The 20,232-nt window shown below is 41.8% G+C and overlaps 1 protein-coding gene across 4 annotated transcripts in view; it reads left to right on the plus strand.

The window, feature by feature from the left end:
• UPL7 (ubiquitin-protein ligase 7) overlaps positions 1-20,232 on the plus strand; it is a 331,482-nt gene that overhangs the window by 115,308 nt on the left and 195,942 nt on the right. For all 4 annotated transcript variants that reach the window (XR_016261610.1, XR_016261609.1, XR_016261608.1 and 1 more), the window contains exons 7-8: positions 10,022-10,300; positions 10,452-10,704. Coding sequence is in view for 1 of the 4 variants with exons in the window: in XM_089435822.1 (XP_089291948.1) it covers positions 10,022-10,300; positions 10,452-10,704 (532 nt within the window). In the remaining 3 variants the exon portion in view is untranslated. The remainder of the gene's footprint in view (positions 1-10,021; positions 10,301-10,451; positions 10,705-20,232) is intronic.

Raw genomic sequence — 20,232 nt, forward strand, 5'->3', positions numbered from 1 at the left:
TCTTCAGGAATAAGTTGAACGAAGTTGGACAACTGACCAAGAACAAAGCAAGATTGGTATGTAAAGGATATGCGCAAGTTGAAGGAATAGATTCCAAAGAGATGTTTGCACATGTTGCTAGGAAGGAAGCTATTAGAATGTTCTTGGCTTGTGCTTGCTCAAGAATGATTAAGGTATACCAGATGGACGTCAAATCAACTTTCCTAAATGGAGAATTGAGAGAAGAAGTCTACATAGAGCAACCAAAAGGATTTTTGCTTACAAAAAAGAAAGACTACGTGTGTAGGTTGAAGAAAGCTTTGTACGGTCTCAAACAAGCTGTTAGAGCTTGGTATGCACGTCTGGACAGGTATTTACAACAATAAGGATTCAAAAGAGCAAGTTCCGATAGCAACTTATACATAAAGGTTGAACAAGAAAACTTGACTCTCATTGAGGTGTATGTGGACAACATCATCTTTGGAAGTGACGATGATAGGTTGAGTAGGAAGTTTGCTAACAATATGCAGAGTGAGTTTTAGATGTCCTTACTGGGTGAGTTGACTATCTTCTTAGGGCTCCAGATATCTCAGGAGATGATGGCATATTTATTTCTCAAACCAAGTACATCAAAGAAATGTTGAAAAGGTTTCAAATGGAAAAATGTAAACCAATTAGTACTCCCATGGTGACTGACTGCAAGTTAAGTAAGGACGATGAATCCAAGGAAGCAGACCACACATTGTATAGATCGATGATTGGTAGCCTATTGTATGTGACTGCTTCGAGACCAGATGTGATGGAGGCAGCTGGACAGGTGGTAAGATTCCAAGCAACACCAAAAGAATCCTATGTTGTAGCAATGAAGAGGATCTTTAGATATCTTAAAGAAACAACAAATTTTGGTTTATGTATACGGAAGGGAATGAATTGACTATAACAACTTATATAGATGCAAATTGGGCAGGTAGTGTTGATGGTCGCAAAAGAACTAGTGGAGCAGATTTCTACCTAGGTCATTGTGTTGTGTCATGGTTGAGCAAGAAGCAGTCTTCAGTCTCCTTGTCCACATCAGAAGCAAAATATATAGCAGCAACAACATGTTGTACTTAGGGTCTCTGGCTGAAGCAAAATTTGTTGGATCTCCAAGTGAAGTTTGAAGACCCCATTCCGATATTCTGTGACAACACCAACACCATAAGTGTAATGTTCTTATGTAGGAATATGAGTGATATTTAAACAAATAAACAGTGCAACAGCATAAAATTAAAAACACGCATTATACATCCATAAAAACATTGTAAATCTGAAACTGCTGAGCCATATATTATAAAATCTGAGAGCATAGGTACAATATAAAATGGAATGGTGCACTTGGGCTTGTCTCAAGGACAAGCTTGAAAAAACCTAGGGGATGGAATAACTGAGCTGAAGGCTACCCAGTTGTTGCACCAGTCTGCACTGCACTGTCCCAGTAAAACCGCTGTCATGCTGAACTTCAACCTACTGGAATGTGCCCAAAAATTGCCCAGAAATTTATATCCTTTCAACCTCAGATTCCTTGGGCAAAACCCAGAAAAACCCAGAAGGGAATTTCTCTGGTTTTGAATTTGGAATTTCGGCCTCCTTGGAGCCCCTCCCTTGTTGCTGCCAAATTCGACTTGCGGGAAACTACCTGCAAATCCCTTTGAAAACACCCCTAGAATGCTGGGTTCACCTGTGCTAATTGACTCCTTGCTCCCCAGATGATTCTTGGCCCGAATAACTGCTCTCCCAAGCACCACGCATTTGCTACCAGAGGCCTCTACACAATCCCCTGCCTAGAATATCGTACTGCTGAAACCCCTGTCAAGTTGGCTGCAAAACCCAACGAAAATGTCCTCAACCAATAGCCTTTCTAGCTCTCGGAACTCCCAGCAAGCTATGGACCTCCTTGCTGGCTCAATCTACTCCTGCATGTTTTTGGCTGCCCAGGAAATACACAGTGTCCTTCTCTGCATGGCTGGATGAAGTGTATGTCTATGCTGGAACCTCTGAAATCCCTGTGGAACAGCCTCCCTAGGGCAGGCATGGATGGTCCCTCGAAGTAGAGGTTGAATCTCCCGCTTGGAAGATTCGTGGCTAAACAGCTGGTAGACTCGCTAAGCAGTGGAGCGTACAAAGATGAGTTTGTTTGTAAAATGATCAAGATGTTGCAAAATGAGAGCTCCTTCCTCTTTTATCATCTTGGGCCCCCCTTAGCCTCATGTAGGCCCCTCCTTCCACTAATTCGATTCCCTCCAAGCTCATGCAATGGCCAAGTTCGAATTATTCATGTGGGTGGCCCCCACATTCCACTAGTTACCCGAAATAAAGTCGAATTCCCTATAGTTCCTAAGTTCTACGTGTGGGTCCTCCTCCTAAGCCAAAAATGATGCCAAAAATGTGTAGCTGCACCCCGTGACTAATACATTTGACAAGGGACATGATAGTCCTCCCCTCCCAAATGTTGATTGCCTTCAAGCAACCTCAAAGCTGGGTGCTCCAGTATGTGCTCACCTTCCTTGGTGGCATCCTCATCCGGCATGTTCTTCTAGCGTACTAGGAACTCGTTGATTGTCCTGCTCCTCAGTTTCCTCTCCCTGCTCTCCAAAATTGCCTCTGGTTCCAACACCAACTGGCCTTCATCGTCCAACGGGGGTAGATTAGCTGTTGCTGCCCCCTGTTGTCCCAACACCTTCTTCAGGCATGAGACATGAAATACGTTATGGATTCTACTCTTTGGAGGTAGCTCTAGCTCATAAGCCACTTCTCCAACCCGCCTAGTCACCTGGTAGGGCCCATAGAAGCGTGGATGTATTTTATCGGCCCCCTTCTGTTTCAACGTAGATTGTCTGTAAGGTTGCAATTAGAGGTAGACTAAGTCCCCCCTCCTCAAAGTGCCTCTCTGTCCTGTGTCGATCTGCATATAGTTTTCGCTGATTTTGGGCTGTTGCTAAATTATCCTTGAGAGCCTTGAGGATATCTTGGTTTTCTTGGACCCAGTCTTTGGCCTTTGGGGCCTGACTGTCTCCGAAAACAATATCAACAAAATTTAGTGCATCATATCCATAGAGGGCACGGAAAGGAGTCAAGCCGATAGACATGTGGTGCGTGGTGTTGTAGCAAAACTCGCCCAAGTGCAACCATCGAATCCACGTCCTTTGTTGACTTACCACATAGTTCCTCAGGTACCCCTCCAACCACTGGTTGACCCTCTCCATCTGGTCGTCCGTTGAGGGAGAATTGGTGCTAGGAGTGAGCTCCGTCCCAACCAACCTGAAGAGCTCCTGCCAAAAGCCACCCATGAATCTGTTGTCTCTGTCGCTCACAATGTTCTTGGGGAGCCCATGTAGCCTGAACACCTCCCGAAAGAACAACTCGACAACCTGTGCAGCTGTGTACCTAGTGGGGATGGCGAAGAAGTGGGAAAATTTGGTCAACCTGTCGACCACTACATATATGCAATCCTTCCCCTGTACCGTGGGGAGCCCAGTGATGAAATCCATCGAAATACTTTCCCATTTCCCCTTTGGAATGGGAAGCAGCTGTAGTAGCCCTACAGGGTGAGTCAACTCCCCCTTGTTCCGCTGGCAGGCCTCACACTCCCATACGTGCTGTAGCACGTCCTCCTTGAGGCCCTTCCACGTGAATCTCTCCCGAACAACCATGTAAGTCTTCTGGAACCCCTGGTGTCCGGATAGCGATGAATCGTGAGTTGCCTGGAGTACCCTCTCCCTCAACTACGAGTTGGGCACCAAGTAAATGCGCCCCTTGTAATAGATGACCTCATCGATCACACGGTAATGCTCAGCTGCATGTGTCCCCTGCAACACCTCGCATGCCCTGCTGTCCTTGGAGTACTCCACCAATAGCTTAGCCTATGCTCATGAGATATAACATAGTTGGTTTCCTGGATAGAGCATCGACCACCATACTCAATGTCAAAATCATAGGCCTGCACTTTGCTGACCCATCTATGTTGCCTGTCATTGAGGCCTTGCTGCCCCATGAAATGTCGAAGACTGTTGTGATGAGTCTACACTCGGAATCGGTTGCCCACCAAGTACTGGCGGAACTTGGGCAATGCATGCATAATGGCTAGCATCTTGTCATATATGGAATACGACAGCTCATGCGGTAGGAGCTTTCCACTCTTGAAAGCTATGGGATGCCCCTCCTCTGACAATACGACTCCAACTCCTACCCCGAATGCGTCACACTCCACCGTGAATGGTTGGGAAAAGTCCGGGAGTGCTAGAACATGGCAACTACTCATCCCCTCCTTGAGGCGATCAAAGGCGCTTGTGCTCCATCAGTCCATGCGAAGGCCCCTTTCTTGGTCAACTCGGTCAAGGGTGATGCCCGCTGTGAGAACTCTTTGATGAAATTCCTGTAGTAAGTGCAAATACCCAGAAAGCCTCTCAACGTAGTCACATCTTGGGGTACTGGCCAATCCCGGATGACCTGAATCTTCTCCTTGTGAAACTTCACCCCATCTGCTCCAATGATATGCCCGAGATAAAGCATCTCTGTCAATCCAAACTCGCACTTGGAGAGCTTGGCATAAAACTGTTGCTCCTCCAGAATGCGTAGTACCTCCTCCAAGTGTTGGAGGTGTTCCTCCCACGTCCGACTATAGATCAGGATGTCATCGAAGAACACTAGCACGAAACTCCTCAGTTGTCCCCGAAAGATGTGGTTCATGCAAGACTAGAATGTGGCTGGAGCGTTGGTCAGCCCAAATGGCATGACCAAAAACTCAAAGTGCCCATAGTGGCACTAGAACGCTGTCTTCGGGATGTCTTGATCCCGTACTCTGATTTGGTGGTACCCCGAACGCAGATCAATCTTAGAGAAGTACTTGGCTCCTCTAAGCTCATCCATCAGTTCATCAATACGGGTAATGGGGTATCGGTTCTTAAGAGTCTTCCGGTTCAGGGCTCGGTAGGCGATACACATTTGGAGGGTTCCATCCTTCTTCTTCACCAGCACTAAGGAAGAAGCGAAAGGACTGGAACTTGCCCTGATATGGCCCAACGTCAGCAACTCTTGGATGGCCTTCTCTATCTCGTCCTAATAGGCTTTTGGGTGCCTGCAAGGAGTAGTGATAATTGCCTGTATACCCGGCTCCAGCTCACTGGTGTGCTCAAACCCTCTATCTGGTGGCTGCCCTGGTGGAATGTCCTCGAACACTACCGCATACCTGTCCAGTAAAGCCTGTATGTCTGCTGGTGGTGGCTGTGCCTGTCCCCCAACCTCTGAGATCCTAACTTGATTGCCCATGCAATGTCCCAATGTCGAAGATCTTCCTCCATCTTGTGGGCCGAAACTGTCTGAGGCAGATAACACTGCATACCTCTCAAGACCACCAGTTTGCCATTTGGCCCCATGAACTCCATCTCAGGTTTCCTCCAATCTGTCGTGACTCGCCTAAGGGAATACAACCACTGGACACCCATCACCATGTTGGTGTTTGGCACATTGACCACAAAGAAGTGATTTGTCATCGAGTAGTTTCCCATAACTACTGTCAAGGAGGGCACATATCTGGTACACTGGATGGTACGGTCACCTGGTACTAGGACTGAGAACCCCTCAAAATTTGTTGTGGTGAGGCCCCTCCTCTAGACCAGCTGTGCATCTATGAAATTGTGGGTAGCCCCACTGTCTACCAACACTAACACCCTCTGTCCCTATACCGTACCTCTGATCCTGAGTGTTAAAAACTTAGGAATCCCACATAAAGAAGCAAGGACTCCTCCTGATGTGGCAAGAGATGCCCCTCCCTATGGAGGTGGTGGTGGTGGCCCTCTGTCCACTGAACTCTCTCCATCTGTCCCACCACAATCTTGCTCCACCTCGTCCTCCTGGTCACTGTCAGAAAAGACCTCAATGTAATGTGCTCTACCTGCAGTGCACCTATGGCCAGGTGCCCAGGGCTCTCTGCATGTGAAGCACAACTTCCTCCTCCGGAGGTCCTTCCGTGTCTCCTCATCTAACTGCCCCCTCCCTTGTGTGGTCCTTGGTGGTGGGGGTCTAGTTTCATGCCCCTTCTGTGGAAAAGGGGTCTGTGCAGGAAATGGCGCTTTGGTCTTGGGGATGGCCCGTTGTAAATCTCTGGCACACACAACCGCTTCCTACAGCGTGGAGGGTTTGCGTGACTTCACCAGTCCACGCAGGGTCTCAAGCAAGCCCTCAATGAAGGTGTATACCTTCCTTGCCTCAGACAGATCCGAGACCATCACTGACACACGCAGAAAGTCTGAGAAGTACTTCTTTGGGTTTCTTGTTTGGCGCAGTTGTGTCAGTTCCCTGAAAGATGCCTCCGGATCCCTCTGATCAAATCGCTCCACCACCCTTTGGGTGAAGTCCTCATAAGAAACTATCTAGGCATGCCCCAAAATGGTCAAGCTGTGAAACCACCAGCCATGGGCTCCCCCCTCCAAGTGTAGCACTGCCAAGTTAATGGCTTCCTGCACCATCATCCGGTTGAGTTGAAAGTATGTATCCATCCTTTCAACCCGAGCCCTGGCTGTGCACTTGGTAGTGCCATCAAATGTAGGGAAATACATCTTCCCTATAGTTCTTTGCAGCTCATAGTTTTGGGTCCCTTTTCCTCTGTACTCCTTGTTCCTCTTACTCTGCTTGAGCTTGTAGTAATCTCTAAAGGAGAGGGCTTCTTTGAAGTCTTCGTCCCTCGACTGCCACTCTCTGAAGTAATCCCCCATCTGAGGAGTGTCTTCCTCCCTTGCTGGTTCGATTTGTGCCACTGGCACAAAAGAGGATAGTGTAGCCCTAGTTGGCCCACTAACTGAAGGGCGATGCACTACTGGTGAGGGGTGATCGAAAGGTTGAGAAGCCCTGGAAGTTTCTCCACATAAAAACCCTCTAGGTGTGGCCCTGTCTCTGTTCTGTGACTTGATCTCCTCCAGCATGTCTTTCTGCCCCTTGGCCAAGTCACTCAAGGCCCTCAGGAGGCTATCGAAATCCATCTCCTCCCTGCTCTTGGGCTCTGCCATTTCTTCCTCTCCGGCCATTGCGTTCCCTCTTTCCTTCGTATCTGGTGTAATTTCTAACTCCCTTTCTCTGTTCCTGTACCTCTGCCTTTGGTAAGTGATGTTCTGCTAGTTCGCTCCTCTCATAGGAAACAAACCCCACAGTTGAGCCAAGAACTAGGCTCTGATACCACTTAGGAATATGAGTGATATTCAAACAAATAAACAATGCAATAGCATAAAATTAAAAACATGCATTATACATCCATAAAAACACTGTAAATCTGGAACTGCTGAGCCATATATTATAAAATCTGAGAGCATAGGTACAATATAAAATGGAATGGTGCACCTGGGCTTGTCTCAAGGACAAGCTTGACAAAACCCAAGGGATGGAATAGCTGAGCTGAATGCTGCCCAGCTGCTGCACCACTTTGCACTGCGCTGTCCTGCTGAACTTCGACCTGCTGGAATGTGCCCAAAAAATTCCCAGGAATTTATATCTTTTCAGCCTCAGACTCCTTGGACTTTCTCTGGTTTTGACTTTGGAATTTCGGCCTCCTTGGAGCCCCTCCCCAGTTGCTGCTGCCAAATTCGACTTGTAGAAAACAACCTGCAAATCCCTCTGAAAACACCCCTAGAATGTTGGGTTCACCTGTGCTAACTGACTCCTTGCTCCCCAGCTGATTCTTGGTCTGAATGGCTGCTCTCCCAAGCACCACACATTTGTTGCCAGAGGCCTCTGCGCAATTCCTTTGCCCAGAAAATCGTATTGTTCAAACCCCTATCGTGCTGGCTGCAAAACCCAGCGTAAATGTCCTCAACCAATAGCCTTTCCAGCTCCCGGAACTCCCAACAAGCTATGGACCTTCTTACTGGCTCAATCTCCTCCTGTGTGTTTCTGGTTGCCAAGGAAATACACAGTCTCCTTCTCTGCGTGGCTGGATGAAGTGTATGTCTATGTTGGAACCTCTGAAATCCTTGTGGAACAATCTCCCTAGGGTGGGCACGGATGGTCCCCTGAAGTAGAGGTTGAATCTCCCGCTTGGAAGATTCGTGGCTAAACAACCGATAGACTCGCTAAGCAGTAGAGCATACAAAGATGAGTTTGTTTGTAAAATGATCAAGATGCTGCAAAATGAGAGCTCCTTCCTCTTTTATCATCTTCCCCCCTTAGCCTCATGTGGGCCCCTGCTTCCACTAATTTGATTCCCTCCAAGCTCATGCAATGGCCAAGTTCGAATTATTCATGTGGGTGGCCCCCACATTCCACTAGCTGCCATAAATAAAGTCGAATTCCCTATATTTCCTAAGTTTTGCGTGTGGGGTCCTCCTCCTAAGCCAAAAATGATGCCAAAAATGTGTAGCTGCACCTTGTGATTAATACATTTGAGAAGGGACATGACAATAAGTCTCTCCAAGAATCTTGTAATGATCTAAAAAACAAAACTCATTCCTATTAAATATCACTTTCTTCAAGAATAAATTGTAGAAAAGAATATCAAGGTAGAATATATTGGGACACTGGAACAAGTAGCCGACATCTTGACCAAGTCTCTACCACGAGATACATTTGAGTATCTTCGGCAGAAGCTCAGGATTCTACTAGGTTCACATTGATATGTATTCTATCAAGCCAAGCAGACAAGGGGAGAAAGGCATGTTGCAAGAAAACAGAGGAAGATATCTTGTTAGGGGGAGTTACCCTTTGCCATTGATGTGAAAAGGGGAGAGAATTCAAGGCAGGAAGATCAGAAGCATGAAGTCAAGGGGAGCACGTGTGTTGCCATCAATGCCAAAGGGGGAGATTGTTTGAATTTGGTTGTCATTGGTGTCAACCCAAGCAGTCGCCAGAAGAAGCCCTGTTTTTGTGAGGAAATTGATCGGGAAAATCTATATGTTTGGGCTCAATACCATCTTCATTTGATTGTCCTTGTCGTGATGATTCCAACAATAGGTGGCATGCCTCATAACTCCTCATGGTTGAGGAGATATGCTTGATCAAAGTTTGTGCCCCTAAAAGTATAGTCAAGGTCCCCAAAGTGAGAGGATAAGGGCAACTTGTTGATTGGTTTATTAGTGATATTTATTCTCAAGAAAATTCAAATAAATTATGATGGGCCTACTAACCCTTCACATCTGGACTATCCCAGCCCAATTCGACTTGAAGAAAAGGCTTGATTAATTATAAAATATTTGGAGGTTAAGTCGTCCTTAATGGGTTTTTGGTTTTGGCTCCAAAAATTTCAATTTGAAACTTCAATTTTTAGAATTTGTGAGGTCGGCTCCCTCGTCTTGATGTGGTCGGCCTCCCCTCTAGAAGCCTCTTCGCTAGTATAAATTCATGGCTCATCTATCCTCTGAAGACATACTTCAATGCACATCTGTTGCACATATTCTCTCCGAATCCTGCAACCTTGTGTAGTCACGAGCTGGAGAAGAAGGTTGAATTTGAAGAGGGTTTTGGGCTTATTTTCTTTATCCTTGGTTAATGGGTTTCACTGGGTTTATGGAGTAAACTGAGCAAGGGTTCTGTGCATCAGTTCAGCCCTATTCTTGGCAAAGTTCCAGTGCTGAAAATTCGTTGAATATGAGGTCGTTTGGAATTAATTTTTATACCTTTGTTGTGATCCGAGACCAATTCATGAGGCCCCTTTTTGTGGAATGTTCTAGGGCTAATTGTGGGTCTGTTTAAGGGTTCTCTATGACAAATATTTGGCCTGTTATGTGGCCAAATATTTGTCATAGAGAACCCTTAGCAAATTGTGATATTAGCATGAAATATGGAAACATAATTTTAATGAAAGAGGTAGCAAAATTACTTTTAATTTCTAGTTAGTTCCAAGTAATGTAATTGGTACCAAATTGCCCTTAATGCTACAAGATTATTATTATGACATGTATATGCTAGCAATCTATCTACTGATATTATCATGGTTTATTTGTGTAGAAATGTCTCATGGGAATCAGTGGACATATATTGAACTCTGTAATATGGTTTGAACTTTGAACTTTGAACTTTGCAGGGTACAGATGTTCCGTGAGTTTGTCAAAGCTGATAAATTGGCTCGAAGAATGACAGGGGAGGTTGTTGGACCTGGGCCAGGATCAATTGAGATAGCAGTGCGTCGTGACCATATAGTGGAGGATGGATTTGCACAATTGAATTCCCTTGGGTCAAAATTGAAGTCCTGTGTTAATGTTTCATTTGTTAATGAGTGTGGCCTTCCAGAGGCAGGGTTGGATTACGGAGGTCTCTTTAAGGAATTTCTCACAGATTTGGCGAAGTCTGCTTTTGACCCTCGGTGTGTTTTGTGAAATTGGTTTACAACTTTTTTGGCATTAATTTTAGCAGAATATTCCTTGTCATTTATCCATTTGCTCTTCTTTGTGCATATAATTTTGCAGCATTGCAAGCCATCATGATATTTTCTGATCCTTAAAATCCTATTGCAGGTATGGACTTTTCCTGCAAACTTCAACAGATGAGAGACTGCTCTTTCCACACCCATCAGCAAGAATCCTCGCAAATGGGGTGCAGATGATTGAGTTCCTTGGCAGAATTGTTGGCAAAGCTTTGTATGAGGGAATTTTACTAGATTACTGTTTCTCTCATGTTTTTGTCCGGAAACTGCTAGGCAGATATAGCTTCCTCGATGAGCTTTCTGGCCTTGATCCAGAATTGCATCGAAATCTTGTGTACCTGAAGGTAGTTTTGGCTATTCCCAATGCCCATGAGGAAATAAATGATTGCATATCCAGTTCCATATTTTTCTTCACTTGGATTAGTTTGTTGCTCTTAAGAGTGAATGCATATGCCAAGCTTAACTGTGATTATAATAATGAAAGCATGCAGAACATGCTCTGTTTCTACTAAAAAAAAGAATTCTCTTCTCAACTAGAATGCCTTCGTTGTTTCCAATTTTCTTCTGGTAAGTCAAAATATGTTTGAATGATTTCTGTGATGATTTCCAACCTTCTGATCAAAACAATCCTGATTACAAATTCAAACATTTCTAAAAATGATTGAATTGTTTTGAGGTTCTTGGCAATTCCTTAAATGCCTTTGAGACACAATCTTAAATTAATTGAATGTCTCCTACCGTTTACTGATTCTTCTTTGGAGATCGCATCCTTGCGTCCCCATGTGAGTGTAATGACTAAACATATAAGCATTATCCCTAACCGTATGGTAGCCTGTTATAGGGCATCTTATTATATAGGACTCATTGACTTATGCCCAGCTTAAACAAGGCATTTACAGCACCGATTTCTTTAACTCTTCTTACTGAACACTTCGCAGAGAAGCTTCTTTATTGAACATTTAAACTTTGCACATGACTCTACAATATCAAATATAAGCATACATACCTCATTTTCCTTTATGTCATCCAGACTTCCTTCAACAACTTCCTTGATTGAAAGAACTTCAATCCCTTGATCTGCTTCACCTCTTTTGTCATCATACCATCATCCCATGAATTCCACAAGTTTGTAATTCTTGATGAAACCCTTGCTTCCTTTTGATTGGTGAACCTTCTAACGAAGATTCCAATAGAGGATCTTGAGTATCCTCATCCAGCAGATGTTTTGTTTTGAGTCTTGACAGATGTATGATGAGCCTTGTACCAGATGACCTTTTCTTTCTTTTCCACAAGTACCACGTATGTTACAATTTACAAATGACGTTTCCAAGAGCTATATCCTTCCATGGGTGGCTGCCACAGACTTCAATTTTAACCATCTTTTATGCTTTTCTATGATGATGTCACGAGCTCTTTCTTTCAATGCTTTTATGATGCCATGATGCATCCCATCATTTTTCTTAGTGAGTCATGATAGCCATATCTTACAACAGAAGACTTAAGAACAAAAACTTAAGAACAGAAACTTGAAAAGAACTTAGGTGAGGAAGACTATCTCAGTCATATTAGAGATCTTTTACTTCCTCTTTCTTGGATTTCTTCTTTTTAGCTTCCTCCACTTCCTTGGTGATATGGGCTTCTTCTCTTTCTCTTTTGTTATTATCCTTCTTGATCTTAGGACAATCTCTTTTGTAATACCCATATTCTTGACATCCATAACATTGAATCTTAGCCATGTCCCTTTTCCTTTTCCGAGAACGAGATTTTCCAAATTTTCCCTTTCTTCTTATCATTGTAGCATAAACTTGATTTTGCTCACCTGTTCCTACATCAGATTTGGCCTTTAGTCTAGATTCTGCGATCTTGCATAGTGACCATAGATCCTGGAATGGAGTAGCTTCTCTCTTCCCATAAATATTTGAAGTAAAGTTACACCACTCCTTCGGTAGTGCATTTAGTACAACTGTAGTCATTTCTCTATCAGACATGACTTCTACCAGATCTTGAAGTTGATCCATTATTTCAGATATCCTCATAAAGTATGAGGTTATTCCATCTTCCCTTGACATCTTTAGCTTGTAGAGTTCTTGCTTTAATGAGATGACTTCTCTAGCAGTGCTTACGAAATACAACTCTACCAGCTTGTCCTAGATTTTTTTTGAAGTTTCGAGTTTTGATACATATGGAATGAGTGGATCCTTGATGGATTCTATGAGAATCCTTTGAGGCCTAACTTCCCCTTTCATATACTTTGCAAGTGATTGAGCATCTTCCTTTGCTGGTTTGGTGATAGATCCTTTGACATGTTCCATAACCTCATTTTCAATGAGATTCAGATTTGTCCTTTTTTTCCATGCAAGATAGTTTGAAGTCCCAACCAATTTGTTTATTTTCTTGCAAAAAGGCATTTTGACAGATTCAGATGTGGACATAAATATACTTACTTGATACGATGCTCCTTCTCCTTGCTGCTTCCTTGATGTTGATGATGATATAGAGCATAGAAAACCTATCCTTGATGAAGATAGTTTTCTTCAAAAAATGATCCTTAATCTCACAGAGAGGGAGATCTCTTTGGATCCTTTGATGGTGATGTCTTTGGTGATGAAGATCAATGATTACTTCTTGATAATGTCTTCAAATGGTAAGGACCTTGCTTCAACGAGAGGGAGATCACCTTAGAATCTTGATGACAACGTCCTTGGTCTTGCTTTTCTAGAAAGGAACTCGATGTATAAGTCTTTCAACTTTACTAGGGTCTTTGTGGTCTCTTGATGATGACTGGAGGTTCCCAAGACTTTCTTTTCTTGAAGATCTTTTCTTCAATCTAGGGTTTTTGTCACTTCCTTGTAGATCTTGACTTTGCTGATGATCTTCTAGATTCGCTTTGATGCCTTCCTCAAGATTTGATCCTTGAGTGTCCCTTGATAAGATGTCCTTCCTTGACTTTGTTACCTTAGCTCTGAAACCGTGTTGGGAAATCTAGGGCATAACAATTAGGTGATTTCTCTTTTGTTGATAACTGCTTGTGAATGCTTTTTACTTCTTTAGATTAGTATCTTCTCTTTCTTTAGATCATTATAGTGTTTCTTCTTCATCAAACAACTACCAATGCATAAACAACAAAGAGACAAGAGACCCAAAATATAGGCTATCAGCAAGGGCCAAAACCGCTCTCACTTGAGAGGAAAACCCACACAAATTCTTCTTCTTATACAGAGTTCAATTGACAAACACCATGACCAAGACCCTTAACCTATTTGCCACTCCAAGACCGACACGAACCTTTTTGATGAGATTCTTCTTGCTTGAGCCAATAATAGTCAAACCTTTGCTCCTTCCTCCTTCTTGGCTACCCTTTAGAATTTAGCGTCCTTGACTCTGCTTCAGTTCTGCAACCTATTTCGGCCTCCTTGGAAACCCTAGAAGCAACATATATGATGATCTAACCCCTTAATCTCCTTCGCTTGGATTGAAAAGCTTTCTTCTTCAATTCGACTTGATGTATTGACTTGTATACTCCTTGGTTCGACTTCTAGCACATCAAGAAGGACTTCAGACCTTTTCTGCAGCAGTAACACTCCGCTTTCCTCACACGTGTGAGTGGAGATCAACCCTAAAACAAACCCAAACAAATCTTCTTCTAATTTCTCTTGATTGGAGAGAGATACTTCTTAAGAGATTTTCGTACTCCTTTTCTGCTTCAGACCTTGATTGAATTGCTTGCTTTTGAAATGAGGTCGAGCTGCCTATTTATAGTGTTTTGCCAATATAAATAAGCCGACTTGACAGTTTCTTGGTCCGACATGTCATTTGGAGAGGTTTCATTATTCCTTCTTGAAGCCGACTTGTAGGAGGTGCTTTTGCTTGGTCTTGGAGGGCCTTTTTATTCATTTAATGACTCATACAAAAATGTAACATGCCCAAGAAGGGTCCTTCATACATGACATTGACTCAATTTGACTTTTATGACTTGATGACAAAACCTAAAGGTTCACAATGGGAACCTTAACTAAAATAAAATTCCTTGATCATGAAACCCATGATTCAAGTACTACAAAAATAAATTTTATTTTCTTCTTTACATCAATTACATAAAATCATCATTACACATGTCATTATGAAGACCGAACCTAGTTACACTCTTCAACATGATAAGGGCAAAAAGGGGGAAGGGACGCTGCCGAGGAGGAACAAGAGGAGGACAGAGGGAAAGAAGGAAGGAAAAGTCTGGACGGATGCAGGAAAGGAGGGCCGAGGGGCTTGGAGGGGCTTAAAAGCCCACGACAAAGGGAAAAGAGGCAAGCCGAGGGCCTCTAAGGGCTAGATCACTGCCCTAGAGGGAGCCGCAAGCCTTAAGGAGGTTACAACCAACTTGGAGGAGGCCCTAGAGGCTGACAATGAGGCTGAAAAGGTGGACACTGAGGCTAGAAGGGGCCACGCTAGGTCAATGAGGGATGACGCTGGGCCTAGGAGGCTAGAAAAATTTGAAACTCTCATCCAAAAATCGAATTTGCCTTAGATCTTCATTTTTACTGCAAAATTCTGTAGTTGCTGGCCCTGCAAAAATTGTAGAGACTATATCTTACCCTCAAGGGCCTAGATCTATCTCCAATCCAACAAATCTTCTTGAATCTCACTTGCACAAATAAATTTACAAATGCCCAAAACTCAATATATAAAAAATTTCAAAAAATCCCAAAACCCCAAAACCACAACTGCAAAACAAGGGTTAGAAAATGAAATAATTTACAAAAAATTATTATACAAAATATATTTACAAAATATGCTAGTGTACAATGTTTAAAAGGATTTTGAAAGATAATTTTTTTATTGACCTTGATAATGGCTAGATGTATTTCAAAAGATAAATGTTAAACCATAACGTTAGTGAAGTTAGAAAATCACATAAAATATTCAGAATCCAAACATGGTCAGCCTGTGCCCACAGTTCTTGAACTTGGAGCCCAATAATATTTACAAAATTATTATACAAAATATATTTACAAAATATACTAGTGTACGATGTTTAAAAGGATTTTGAAAGATAATTTTTTTATTGACTTTGATAATGGCTAGATGTATTTCAAAAGATTAATGTTAAACCACAACGTTAGTGAAGTTATAAAATCACATAAAATATTCAGAATCCAAACATGGTCAGCCTGTGCCCACAATTCTTGAACTTGGAGCCCAAGGGTCGGGGAACTTGCAAACTCTATATATTTTCTCAAGAAAAAACCGCTAGAACATTCAATGAATCAAATCACCTAAGATAAGCCCAAAACTTACCAATAGAATGTTCCTATCATCTACAAATGAAATAACGATTTAATTAATATTTGAAGCACAATATAGGAATGCACATACCACAAATTAGTGAGACAAAGACACCATGAATTGCACCCCAAAGTATTTTATTATGACTATCAAATCGTTCCCAACAGAACAATGGCTTTACACTAGCTTTTACAAAGTTACATCAAATTAGAGCTCAAGATCCCGTTAAAAATAGAAGCAAAATGCCTTCTATTTATAGAGAAATTCCTCCAAGTGGAAAATAACGGCTAGTTGGCTTGATCCCCATCAAAATAATCTCGACCGTCGATAAATCTTTGATGATATTTTAATCTCTGCCGTCGAAAATATTTATTTTTGAGGAATTTTCGAATTTCTCATTAAAACCATTTTTTATTAGCTCAAAAATAATTATTTTGAGCTAATTTCCTCAAAAAATTGACTTTGACTTAACCACCAAGGTCCAAGGGTCCATTTTTTCTTAAAATATTCAATATTCCCTTGGTGGGGGACCTTAAAAAATTAATTTCTTTTAGACACACGAAATTTTCCACTTGGAGAATTTAATTTCTCTAACATTTTAATTTTTTGACTCAAATTAATTAATTTTTTGGCTTAGGATTTAATTTTAATTTTGCCAAAAAAAAAATTAATTGACACTTGAGAGGATTACTTATTTTTCTACCCTCAAATATTTTGGTGATGGTGTCTAAGTATGAGGGATCATGCACTAAAATATTTTCTACATAAGATTTTACAAATTCAAACCTCAAAGGGGGAATACTTGTTCGTTATAGACCCTCAAAATACATACCTAATTTTGCGACACAATATGATCTAGTAGATCAAGTGATCTGTGATAAAATAATTTAGCTAAATAGCTTAAATTATTCCCAAATCACTTTTACAAAAGACTCGATTAAAACACTAGGACTCACTTAAGACTTTGATGATAAATTCCACCCTAGCTTTGGGTTGAGGCTAGAGGGAAAAACTCTGCTGATCATCCGTGTTTAGAAACACAGATAATCAGTGAGACGAAAAACCTCTTAGGATGAAATTCGTCGCCAAAATCATAGGCTTACCTAGGTTGTTACATAATTAAACAGTCGTATTAACATCATTTACATTACAAACTTGCCGAATGGGTTTATAATGACATAAGAACTGTTGACTAATGATTCTGACTTTGAAAAAGTTCTTTCAAGTCTTTGGATCCTGCTTCCTTGGAATGTTGAAAAAATGGGTGCAATAGGGCCCAATTTGCCCCTAGGTTGGCCTTGACACTCATTGATAGATGGCAACTGATTTAGAGCCCAGAGGAGGATGGTCTCACCATGAGAGACTAGGGAGGGTTTGTTGCACGATGCACACTGGAGTAGAGGAGGCAACTTTGAGCAATTGGAGACCATGGAGACCACTTTGTGGTGCCCTAGTTAGATCTTAGGACCTCGCAGGAAACAATGAGGTGTATTTGAGGGCCAACCCTCAAATCATGGACTTGACATGCTTCTACACCACTTTGGACAACTCATCTCCCTTGGATGTACCATTTGGAGCCTTTTCATTGGATTATGTAAGCTTTAGAGAGCTTATGAATAACATGTGTGGGCTACTTAGGGAATTATCTTCATAAAGTTAGTGGTTTGGCTTGTATCCCTAGTACATTGTGGCATCAAACTTGTTTTAGGGGTGTTATTAGGCTAATTAGTAGTCATACTCATATAAATAGTGGCGAGGATCATTCTATCTCATCATCATCACTTATGACATAATTTCATACTCTTATGGATTTCAACCTCTTGGATTCTTGTGGAGATGTGACTCTATGGTGTATTCTAGATTGTTCATGCATTTGGTCTTGTAAGTAAGCCTTGTATTTGAGAAATCTTTATTCTTGTCTAATGTATGGAATTAATTGTTGTCTAGATTTTTTCGCTTGTGCCATTTATTATTGAGGATCAATTGTATAGAATCTAGATAATGACATTGTATGCAATACTCATGTATGAAATGTGAATGGCAATCCCTTTGGTGTATCTTTGGAATAGCTCTTCTGAGTCCCAAGTGACCTTGATCCCTCACAAAATTAATAGCTAGGGTTTTGAGCTAGTGCTTCAAAATTCCTTTAGTCACCAAAATTGTAATGTACCTGCACTAAAATTGCACAATTTTCCTTCAAAATTCAAATTTTACCATGGCAGACTTTCCACAAACAGATGGCATGCAAATTCGTAAATGTAATTCAAAAGACACATTCATAAATTTCATCAAATATATGGTGAACAGACTTTGCACAATAAGTAAATATGCACGCAAATTTTCATGTCAAATGTAGCATCATTATTTCATTAGCTGTGGGGGACAATTTTTACAAATTTGAAGAGAAGAACCTGGGAGATAATTCCAACTGTTGGCAATTATCAGTGCAACCCTCCTTTAGGTGATCACAACCCATAATTGGCAATATGGCCTCCAACCCATGCAAGTTCCGTCCTTCAAATAAATTCTGTGAATGCACACAACCTGGAAAATATGAACCTTCAACAAATCAACCCACTAAATGTGACCCCTGTAGAACTCATCCCTCTGAGTAAAAATTCGGTCCACATGCATAGTGATTCAGCGTCTTGGTGATGCCAAAAATTTGGTAGCAAGAAAATTTGGCCTTTCCCATAAGCGATTTCTCAGCACAAGAACTCGACCCTAGAGAAAAAGAGGACTCAACCTTCTGAGAAACAAGGGACTCAGCCTCCTCAAAATTCTAGAAATTGGCCCTCCTTGGTGAAATTGCAATTTGTCTCTAAGTGCAAGCAATTCGACCTCCCTTCTTTTCCAGTCAATTCAGCTTCCTCTTGAGTAGATTTTCGACCCCTTTGGGTGAGCACGACCTCTCTATAATTTCGGCCCCTTCAGTCACATAATTTGGCCCTCACCATGAAATCGACCTCCTTGGCTATGGGACTCTTCCTGCAACCAAATTATCTCCATAACTCCTGCAAGAAGATTAACAAAATATGGCAATTGGAAACCCAACTAGGGTGGCAAAGAATTCCATCGAAATTGGGGATCTACTAGGGTAGCTATTAAATCTACCGAAATTGGGTTGAGGATCTCCCTTGAAACCCTCTGGTTGAGCTCGCTTAAGCTCTGCTTCAACTGCAATTAGAAATAGTAAGTTAGGATGATCCACAAATGAGCCCCTTTTCCCTTTTTATAATTTCCCATTGAGCCATTCTGGAGTTTCTCTTTTTAATTTATTATTGAGTTGACCTGTTTGCCACCCTTTTACCAAAATATAAAATACCAGAATCACCCTTTTGCCAACTTGCCAAAATTGATAAAAAATTCCAAAAGTCTGTAAAATACACTTCTTGTTCAAAATGATGGGGACATTACAAAAATTTAGCCAATCTTTCACCTCCATAGACTCCATCATCCCAAGGACTAGGCATTGGCCTTGTCAATTTGGTGATCACTCACAAATTTAACCCTAAAACTTAGTTTCACTTTTTTTTTTTTAATCTTTTAAGTTTTTTCTGATTTTCACCCCACTTAAAGTCAAGCCACTAGCTAGGGCTAGGGTGCGAGTTGACCTAGACTTGGAATTTTGACTTGTGGAAGGATTCAACATTGAAAGGAGCCATGATTGCCTCAAAATCAACACCCTTTAGTGGCCATTTCATCTATTGTAAGGCTGAATTCTTTTTCCCTAGGTATATTTTGCCCCAGGAAACCCTAGTTTGCGTTAGGCTTCAACTTGGAGTCTTGTTGAAGGTTTCTTGGTCCTTTTGGATGCTAGTATTCGTTGTTTGGATACCTTTTCTTCGCCTCTTGATTTTGGGCTAGTCCATTTGGTTTGCTGTCTCTTAAGCCCTAGATCAATTATGCCCTAAATAAGCCTTGTTAGAGGATGTGAGTTGCCTTTCTTAGCTTGTTGAGTCTTGTCCTTAAGAAGAGTTGTCCTCTATAGGCCTCTTGTTACCTTGATCCTTGAACTTGACATATCTCTCATAGGTGACCTCTCTAAAGAGAAACCTCCCATTGGTGAAATTCCATAAAGAGCAAGAGGTAGTGGCTGTGGTCACAATGGGCCACAACTCATTGTTGTCCATTAGTCTAGTTTTTTCCTTGTATGTTATCCTCCATAAGACTTGCTAGATTTTGAGGCAACACTAACAATGCTAAAAATAGAACATCTTGCATGTCCATGAAACCATACTCATTAGATTCATCTTGCATCAAGGAATCCATTTCCATGAAGAGAATCGACATGCAATTACTGTTAAATATAGTAAGTGCTCGCATGTTGCTGGAAAGTAGCTCATCAAACTAAAAATCTTGCATGGATCCCAAAAATAACATTATCTCTGACATGCAAGACTCCGAATGAAACCTGGTTAAAATAGGAAGTGCTATGCATGTCACCCAAAGAAGTCACACGAGAATCCTAAGTTCATGAGGACCTGTTGACCACTGAAGTTGCACCTAAAATTTTTGAAGACTCCATGCCCGAAGATATGTTAGAGGCTTCATGGACCATCAACGTTCATCTATCATCAGGGTTTTTTAAC

This window comes from Pinus tabuliformis, chromosome 5_2 (assembly GCF_031772625.1).
Source record: "Pinus tabuliformis cultivar Carrire ecotype Pingquan chromosome 5_2, CPIR1, whole genome shotgun sequence".
NCBI classification, from domain to species: Eukaryota; Viridiplantae; Streptophyta; class Pinopsida; order Pinales; family Pinaceae; genus Pinus; species Pinus tabuliformis.